Here is a 10158-nt window from a genome sequence, read left to right as displayed (position 1 = left end):
TGGGGGGGGTTGTATGCTCCCGGGTGCAGAGGTCTGGTTGTTTTTTATGGTACATGGACCTCTGCTCTCAATGTGAATGAGCCCCAAACCTGGAGGTTCAGTTGGACTTTAAGCCCTTGAAAACTAGGGCCAATAAATATGTCCAAATTAGCCAAAGCAAGGGCCGAGCTTCCTGCTGGTTACAAAGTATAAGCTGCAGAACCTTTTTACCTCAGAGCAAATGTTCATATGTCAGTGTTATTGTACATTTTCTTTCCATTTCCTTTCCATTTCCCTTCCATTTCCTTTCCTTTTCCTTTCCATTTCCCTTCCATTTCCTTTCCTTTTCCTTTCCATTTCCCTTCCATTTCCTTTTCATTTTCCTTCCATTTCCTTTCCTTTTCCCTTCAATTTCCTTTCCATTTCATTTTCCTTTCCATTTCCTTTCCTTTTCCCTTCCATTTCCTTTCCATTTCATTTTCCTTTCCATTTCCTTTCCTTTTCCCTTCCATTTCCTTTCCATTTCATTTTCCTTTCCATTTAATTTTCCTTTCCTTTCCATTTCATTTTCCTTTCCATTTAATTTTCCTTTCCTTTCCATTTCCCTTCCATTTCCTTTCCATTTCCTTTCCATTTAATTTTCCTTTCCATTTCCCTTCCATTTCCTTTTCATTTCCTTTCCATTTCCCTTCCATTTCTTGTCAATTTCCTTTCCATTTCCCTCCCATTTATTTTCCATTTCCCTTCCTTTCTGGACATCTTATTTTTTAGAAATGTCTTATTTTAGCGGCCAGATGTACTCCTGCTTACCTTGCTGTGCCGACCTTCTGGGGAAAAATATTAATGCTTGCAGCGCCACAAACAGGGCGGGTGACCCTATCATCTTCTAGACCTGCAGGAGAAAACACATTATTATACATTTTTTTAAAATATTATTATTATTATTCTTTGGACAATAATATTATAAATTATCAAAAAAAGTGATTGGAGAACGTGTCAATATTATTTGATCTTATATAACCGATGATAGAAAAGCCTCTATGACATGTTCCTGCACAGAACAGCTTCAACACCAACATAAAAAACAAAGGTTTGTATTGGTAAAATGTTAAAGCTGAACTCTGGGTAGATATAAAAGACACAAAATAAAGTGATATTAAAGTCAAAATGCTTTTAAGTTTTTATAAATGCTGATGAAATCACTTACAATGGACGCTGCTTCTTGATGTTTAACAGTTTTAGTTTCCTGTAGAATCAGCTGGTCCCCTGAGCACTGGCCCTATGTTTCTGTTTTAGGGTGGCCCCTTTCCCTTGCAGGGTCCTATGGAACCACCCTTGTGTGTGCTAGTAAGATGTGTGTGCAGTGGCAGAGCTATCGCCATAGCGTCCCAGGCGACCGCACAGGGGGGCCCGGCCAGGACGAGGAACAAAGGGGTCCCCCTGATGCCGTGCAGGCCGCCTGGGTCGTATGGCATCTCAGGCTGCTGGCTGTCACTGGCAGCTGTGAGGAGGAACACGCCGCTGTCTCTGTCCTCCCCACAGCCGCTCCTGAGTCAGTGACAACCAGCAGCTTGCGGAGGTGGAGGCTGGGCCCAGCAGCGGTGGAGGAGGCAGGGCCCACCGGTGACTGAGGAGCAGGCGGGGCCCGGCGGTGGAGAAGGCTGACAGTGGATCGGGGCTGAGAGGTAAGAGGTGTGCAGGGGTGTGACCAATGGAGAGTCTATGGTGGGCCCTGCAGGGTCACTCTCAGGTGGGCTGTGTGGGATGTCAGGTGGGCTCTGCAAGGGGCATTACTAGAAATCACAGGGCCCCATACAAAATTTTTCTATGGGGCCCTGTGATTTCTAGTTACGCCCCTGTGTGTATATCTCCACAAAAACACAGGCTCACCAAGGAAAGTTACTCTCCTGCTCCCCTAATCCTCCTCCCTTCACCAGGCTGCTGCAGGCAGCTCTGTCCCTTGTAATCGTCTACTGGACAGGAAGTTGAGGGAAGCCGAGCTGAGAGAGTTGGAAGCAACTGTTCCAAAACATGATGACTGTACCCCATTGGGCACACTAGTTCTGATTACCCTGCTGACCACCAGGGATTTCCCTCACTGCAGAAGGAGTTTCTCTTACTTCCTGTTGTGGTTTTCAAACAGGAAGTGAAGGGAAATTTCTCCAATGGGACACAGATGGCAAAAAGCTGACATGAGTCACAAGCCTCCCTTACTATCCCAAAAGGTTTTCTCTTCAGTTCTACGTTAAGCCAGGACACGGTGAAGGAAACATCACTTCCTACAGAACAGAGAACGGAAACAAATCTGCAACAACGTTCAACCAAACGACTGAACTGTAACAGAATTAAAATGACCAAATGTATTATTTTACGTATCCCATATGAAGTAAGACACTTGAGTCCCTGAGCCCGGAGCAGCTTGTAGTCCAATATTCCTGCAGAACTCACACACAGGGAACAACTTGGCTCCAACCCAGACAACCTACCAGTGTGTTTTGGGATTCTGAGTGGAAAATGGAACCAGAGGAACATATAAAATCCATGTATAATAAATCACCAGATGACTGGGCTGCCCATAAAATATCAAAATGAGGCCAACGAGCAAGCCTTGTAAAAGAAGAAGTGACATCATCACTGTGCTATACATAGCCTGAGCAGACAGCAGAGCTGTGGGAGGGACCAAATAGGCCCCGCCCACTACAGGCTGCCTGCAGAAACTACAGGAGGAGACGGAGACAGGACCAGTCACTCTGCACAAGGAGGGAGAGCAGCAGTGACCGGTCTTTATTACAGGAGGGGGCAGAGACCAGACCAGTCACCCTGTACAAGGAGAGACAGCAGCAGTGACCAGTCTTTATTACACGAGGGGGTGGAAACAAGACCAGTCACACTGCACAAGGAGAGAGAGCAGCAGTGAGCGGTCTTTATTACAGGAAACTCCTACAGAGGCAAAGTTGCCTGCCTTGTAACACCCACTTCTCCAGACTGACACCCACCCATCAATGTATCTTGATATTTCATAACTCCTCCCAAAAGCAAGCCCTCTGCTTGCATTACCATACCTGGGAAGGTCTCCATGCAGCTGCATTCTGCCGAGGAAAGGCCGCTCCTCCAGACTGGCACACACTGATCAGCACTTTTTAATATCTGCATAACTCCTCCCAAGAGCCGGCCCACTGCTTGCATGAGGACTGAGGGCTCTTAAGAGGAGCACTGCGGCAGGGTGCTGTGATTGTTTCAGTAAGCTATGTACAGCACCCTGCCAGCCCCTCCCGCCAGCCATGCATCTGCCTGCATCCCATACTGGGATTATAACATAATATATGCAATGAAAAAGGAAAGGTTTTATTTAATAGCATGTTGAGGAGGAGGAGGAGGAGGGGCAGAGGAAGAAGCAGGGAAGGCAAATATAAACAGATTAAGCTTCAGCTTTAAGGAGACAGAACTCGGCTACCGTACATCAGCATTCTTCAGCCAAGTATTATACAAATATTTGTCATGGGGTCCTGACTGCAGGTCAGACACACAGACAACTGGAATAAGGAAATGTTTTTATGAGAGCAGAGGCTTGGCAGTCTCAGGATAATTACTTCTGACTCGCTCGGACCTCACATGTGATACAAAGACTGGAAAAACATTAGTAAGCTACGAAGGCTAAACCGAGTATTAAGTGGGCTCTGTGATGGGTGCCTCACTCACTGCCTCCAGCCGTGTCAATCATCCGCAACTCATCATCCTTACAGCCAAGCACTGGGCGTGATCTGTATCTCCTTTTGACGTTCTCATTCATATCATGGTATTCTCGGAATTTCCTAACTTAGACATGTACATTTAGACATTCTCGGAATTTCCTCGAAATTTACAGCGCTCTTGCCTCCATATGTCATTGGAGTAAAAAAGACTTCAGTGCGTGTCTGATGCTTTGCGTTCTGCGATGATGTGGACAAAAGTGTCACCCAGATGTTGCGAGATAAAGACTAACTCCAAGCGCGATGGGAAGAGACTCAGTACGCGTCTAATTAAGGATATATTGCAGATGTGCTGGAGTGGAAAACTTCATTCAGTTTACTATAACTCCCAAATGTTCCCAAAGGTAGAACTAGTAGGACTTTATGAATGTGTCCATGTGGGACTGCAGCCTCTTGCCAGTCATCCTGTACTGCGCAGTTTCCCAATATCTACACCTTGCTGTGACACTTCCTGTGGATGCGAATAGGAAGAGATGGTGCTTTCATAAATTCTTTATGAATAGTTTAATTAGACCAGTCAGAGACTTTGAGAATTCTACCCCATACTCAATCACAGGGGGGCACCCAAATTCAGATAAGCCCTCCGGCCCACTGACCCCAAAAACCACCAGGGTTGTGGGGAAGAGGCCCTTGTCTTCATCAACATGGGCACCCTGCCAGGGGCGTCCCGAGGCCGGGCGTCAACCGGAGCGGATACCAGGTGACACCCCGCCATGACGACATCACGCATGTGCGGCCATCCTATCGATACCTGCCAGCGGTCATCTTGGGGATGGACGCCGGCAGAGAGAGAATGGGACGTTCACCCGGCGGCATACCTTATCCCTCTCTCCTGAAACTGTCGGGCTCTCGGCCCATGACCGAGTGCCGGACTTTTCAGAGGGGGTGACACCAAAATGATTGTCAGTCATTTTGGTGTCACCCCTCCAATGGTGTCACCCAAGTGCGGGCCGCACCCCCCTTTGTGACGCCACTGGACCCTGCCCCATGTTGAGGGCAAGTGGCCTGGTATGGTGCGGGGGGGGGCACACGATTGCCCCCCCCCCTTTCCTGCTGCTCGCATCTAGGGTCTGGCAGGGGATTTTGGATGGCACCCCACACTCTTTTTTTGTTTTTTGCCATGGGGTCCAGACCTAAAGGTTCTGGTGGGAATTTGCTGGGTTTTTTCTTTCAATTTTCACATTTCACAACATCATAAACTCCATCCAAATAGATTTGAATTGATCTGAACCAAAACCGAAAAATTTGAATTGATCCGAATTCCAAATCGCAAACCGAATCAAATTTGAATCCAAAATCCGAAAGAAAAAAAAATTGATCCAAAACGAAACAAAACAAATTCTTTGACCCTTTATATGTCTTTATATGTCGACGCCACATGTTCTACTCAATGTATTCCCATACTAAATCTTTTACAGTCTGACTTTAGCACATCCTTAAAGTGGACCTTTCTCCTCAGTGACCAAGCTTCCCCCAGCCCCCAAGCTCGGGATTAAAGTTCAAAAAATGTGCGGGGGAATAGATAATATACTTACCTTCCTCCCACGGCCCTTACAGGAGGGTGATGTCACCTTCTTTTAGGCTAGATCTCGGCGAACGTTGAGTAGCCCATATCTCACCAAAAGACAGTCCACCATGCTGCCTTATCTTCTGGTGAGGTTTGGCCTACTCAACATTCCTGGCAGGAGAATGACGTCACCCTCTGCACTACGGAAGTTGGGGAAAGGTGAGTATGTGATCTATTTTTTTCCCAACAGGTACATTAATTCAGCATTTAATGAAGGGGGGGGGGGAGCCACAGTGGAGCCACAGTAAATAAGTGGACCTTGAATGAAATAAAAGGTCCTCTTTAAACTGTATCTATACCCACTACTCTTTGAATAGAGTAGGGAAGGACTAGAACTCATCTCAGGTATTAGTGACTTTGGAGGTTTCTTCAGCTTTGGTAGTGACCATCTTGGTAAAGGTATGTTCATCAATCATGCATCAAAGGTCCTCTCATCCTTCTCATTGACTGGAATTGATCTAATCAATCAGTCATTGACATACATGGATGCATTCTGTGACCTCAGGTAAGAAACCGGTGATCAATGAGACCCAACTCCTCCCTCCATCCCCATTAGCTCACAATTTAGGAATGTCCGGCTATCAATGACTCCTCCGCTCTCTCTTCATAATTCATCTTTGAAGAATCCCCTTTTCTCTGGTATTGTTACCACCTGCTGGAGAGTCAGGAACAAAGTCCTACAGACAGACAATGTTTCCCGTAGAGTAGCACACGAGCCTTCAGGCTACAAGGTAAAAACAGATTATTGCAAATGGCATCCTGTAAATGATGGCTGGCACGGTAGCAGTTGTATCTTCGCTTTCATCCGCAACGTTCCTTCCAGATCACTTGTATGCGAAGTCAAAACAATGATGAAGATGGTTAAAGGGATATACACCTGCCAGACATGGGAGCAGGTTGCTTGTACATGCTACGTTGCATTTTCATGTGTAGCAATCAATAGCAATTAGTAGCTGGGCAATTACAGGTGACGATATAGCAAGAATTGCCCATTTGTGCCCAGCCTTAGGTCAGGGATTTAATAAAATACCTGGATTTTTCTGTGCTTTTACCTGCAATTTTGTTTTTAAAAGGGTGATAGGGTTTAATGGTTCATATATGGGTTTGATGATTCAGATATTGGTTTTAATGTACAAATATGGGTTCTTATGGTACATATATGGGTTTTATGGTACAGGTATAGGTTTTTATGGTACATATATGGGTTTAAAGGTACATATATGGGTTTTTATGGTTCAGATATGGGTTTAAAGGTACATATATGGGTTTTATGGTTCAGATATGGGGTTTTTATGGTTCACATATGGGTTTTAACGTACAAATATGGGTTTTATTGTACAGGTATGGGTTTCTATGTTACAGGTATGGGTTCTTATGGTACATATATGGGTTTTATGGTACAGGTATAGGTTTTTATGGTACATATATGGGTTTTATGGTACAGATATGAGTTTTATGGTACAGATATGCGTATTATGGTACAGATATGGGATGTATGGTAGAGATATGAGTTTTATAGTACAGATATGGGGTTTTTATGGTTCACATATGGGTTTTAATGTACTGATATTGGTTTTTACTGTACAGGTATGTGCCCTATGATTCATATATGGGTTTTATGGTACAGACATGGGTTTATATAGCTTAGATATGCGTTCTATGATTCATACATGGGTTTTTTTGTACAGACATGAGTTTATATAGCTCAGATATAGGTTGTTACAGTTGAGATATGGGTTTCATGATACAGGGGTTTTATAGCACTGATACGGGTTTCTATGGGTCAGATATGGGTTTTGTATATAAATGGCTTTGTTTTGCTGTGGTTTCTATTCTCCTCTACGTGGGCAGAGAAGTCCCAAGGAGGTAAAGAAATGTAAAAAATTCAAAGCCATCCTAGGCCGCTGTTCCGGAAACATTGGTTTCACTTAACAAGCCGGGGGATGACAGAGCAACATTTCAGGGAAAATCCAGGAAATGTGGAAAGCAGACGTGCCGCCTGTTCTATCAATCACCGCTGAGTGCACGATTGGAGAGCAAAAGGTGATGTATAGAGTGTGTAAAGATCCCACACCATGTGCAGACGTGTCCAAAGCGAGAACGGTTCTTGCAGCCCATGACCAACCAATGTCACGCTGCAATGTCACGTGACTTTCCACCTAACACTGGTGTTTCAGGGCCCATTCGCACTGCCACCGTTTCTGTGCATTTGCTGCATTTAATAGGCAATGTGGATGCAATTACCAAAATGTGTAAATGTGTACCAAATGAGAAATGTGCACGCCAAGAACTAAGTAATAATACACAATATATTAGACGATATTTACTTTTGCTAGAGTGCAACTTTAGATAAAACCTTTCTGTTTTCCTCTTACTTTAGACCCAGTGACATCATCACAGGGCCCCTGTGGTTCTCTATGCAAAGCAGGCTGATCATGCATAATAGGAGGGGCCAGCAGGGTGCTGTACATTGCTTCCTGAAAACAGGAAGTTGTGGTAATGCTCAACATGTGATGCTGAGCCCCTATGATTGAAAGAACTAAAATCTAATGAATGAAAGGGGCAGGCCAGGGACAGTCAGCGCAGGGAGGAAAGGGCTAGAAGATGGTGGATGTCTTCCAGCCAGGAAATGAGGTGGGCTCTATCTCACTTGTTGTATCTTCTAATGCACATTGTGAAAAAGCTCACAGTGTGCAGTGAAATCTGAGTAAGCCATTTCCGTACTGGAGAGGAGCCGGTACAACTGTGCACAGTGAATCTTGATGAGTATTATAGATTTACATTTCACATAGAAAATACAGAGTGCCCTTTGGAGACGAGTGATATCATCCGCAGATTTGGCATTCCCCAATTTTCCCCTCCTAATTCCCAGCCTTGTTTGATATCCCCCCCACCCCGCCCTTGGCAACCCTGAATAGGATCTCCCAGATACATTGTAACAATCTAACATCATGACTAGAGTTTCCCTCATATAACAGATCCAGGCAGATACGGGGCGTTCTAATCCAATGCTGCAGAGATCTGGGTGTGTCTCACGCTGTAATGTATGGCCCGGGGCGGAAAGGTGTATCCATGCAATCGCAGGACTTGTCCTGGACATCCCAGGCAGACTCCTCCATGCTCCCAGGCCGCTCTATTGTGCTTTAACTCCTTCCTGAGATCAAAAGACACATATACAGGTCTATGTAATGAGATAAGTGCAAGAGCTGCGTGCGAAGAACAGCAAACTGTCCGCAACCAATAAGGTTGCATCTGATATCTGACCTGGCCACGGAAAATTCAAACCCGTGGTGGGACTTTGAGGTCATTGTTTGCACTTTGCACGGTTTTATAAATTTTAATGCCCATAAGGTCAATGGGATTATTGGTTATGAAGTCGACCAAAGTGTTGGCATCAAGAGCCTAACATTCAGAGGTTATTGGTTATGAAGGCCACCAAAGTGTTGACATTCATAGCCTAACCCTCAGTGCAATAGTTAAGTCTGGAATATGACTTGTTGTTAAGGGAACTAAAATGTCTTTCTTAGGTTTTCCTAAATCAGCCACGTTCAATGTGGAAGGACTTCAGAAGGAATTTGCCATTGTTTTTTCCTTCCACATTGGTTTTCAATCGGGATTCCGCGCAAGTATCGAGGTAACACCTGGTGACATCCTCCCAGCTCCAAGATGAGACCCCACAACCACACCAACAGAACTGTCCCATCACTCCACCCTCCATCACATGTAAGTGCTCAACATCCCCTCCACCACCTCACATATACACACCTCATTCACCCAACATTCCCCATCCACATACCTGGCACCAGGCAGTTGCGCTCCTGCTCTCTCCTTTTCCTGTTCAACAGTGAAGAACAAGGCATGGTAAGCCAGTAATGGGGAAAATATCAAATGCAGGGAGACCACAGCCAATACTGGTGACCAATCCATTTCCCTCTGCCTGCCTTTTTTTGTGCACAGCTTCCACAGTTCAGTTCCAGTATTACCAGGTCTCTGATGTCTTGTAAATGCTGCAACATTGTGCAAAACATATTCCTACGTCTTTTATCTTTTGCTTCGCTATATCTGTAGCCAAATCTTCTGTCAATATAGTTGTCTGCAGTCTTATATTTGCAGTATTAACAATACAACATCTATGGTCATGAAAGAACATTGATCACCCAAAGCCCAGTTCTTCCAAATCAATACATTTGTTGGGTTCCTGCTATGATGACAGTATACACTTAGAGGCTCACCTTTATAAAGGGTGTGTGAGAAAGTTACTCATAAGTAATGCACACAAATTATTACTGCTGCCACTTTATTTTCTTTCATCACATCACATACTTAGTGAACAAACAGAGCTTGATTTATGCCGAGTATACATAGCTGCAGGACACAGATGTGCTTGACTGAAATAACAGTCGCTCTCAATAACTCCCCCATAACACCGGCTTGTCAAACCCGCTGCTTAGAGGGAATTTTTTTTTTTTAGCAAATTCTTTATGTTAGAATATGACACAAGCAGTGCCACAGGCGATACATAAAGTTGTAGTGGTACACGGATATACATGTCTCCACAATAAACGGCATACATGGTAAGGTCAAGGTGGCTGGATGGGTAGTGGAAGTACGTCCACCTCTCTTATCATTATAGAGGAACAAAATAGCTCTTAGAAAGACCAATGGGGGTGTCTGTGAAGGTTCTCATTCATCCAGGTCATAGTATATATATGTAAAAAATAAGTCAAGGCAACTGGACTTGCTGTATGAGGGTCATATTGCTCAATGGGTGTGTTGGCGGGGTATAATAACAATTGTGGTGTGAAAGAAATAGGTGAAAAAGGGAGAGAGAGAAAAGAGAGAAAAAAAAGGGGGGGGGGGGGG

At 44.7% G+C, this 10158-nt stretch overlaps 1 protein-coding gene across 1 annotated transcript in view; it reads right to left on the bottom strand.

Moving 5' to 3' along the window:
- LOC108797962 (collagen alpha-1(VII) chain-like) overlaps nucleotides 1-10158 on the bottom strand; it is a 168515-nt gene that overhangs the window by 144518 nt on the left and 13839 nt on the right. Inside the window, exon 2 of the mRNA XM_018569650.1 lies at nucleotides 790-871. Coding sequence (XP_018425152.1) covers nucleotides 790-862 — 73 coding nt within the window. The 5' untranslated portion in view covers nucleotides 863-871. The remainder of the gene's footprint in view (nucleotides 1-789; nucleotides 872-10158) is intronic.

This window comes from Nanorana parkeri, unplaced genomic scaffold, assembly GCF_000935625.1.
Source record: "Nanorana parkeri isolate BGI_ZX_2015 unplaced genomic scaffold, ASM93562v1 scaffold1372, whole genome shotgun sequence".
Lineage (NCBI taxonomy): Eukaryota > Metazoa > Chordata > Amphibia > Anura > Dicroglossidae > Nanorana > Nanorana parkeri.
Note: the sequence above shows the minus strand (reverse complement) of the source record. Positions and strands in the feature narration are given on the sequence as shown.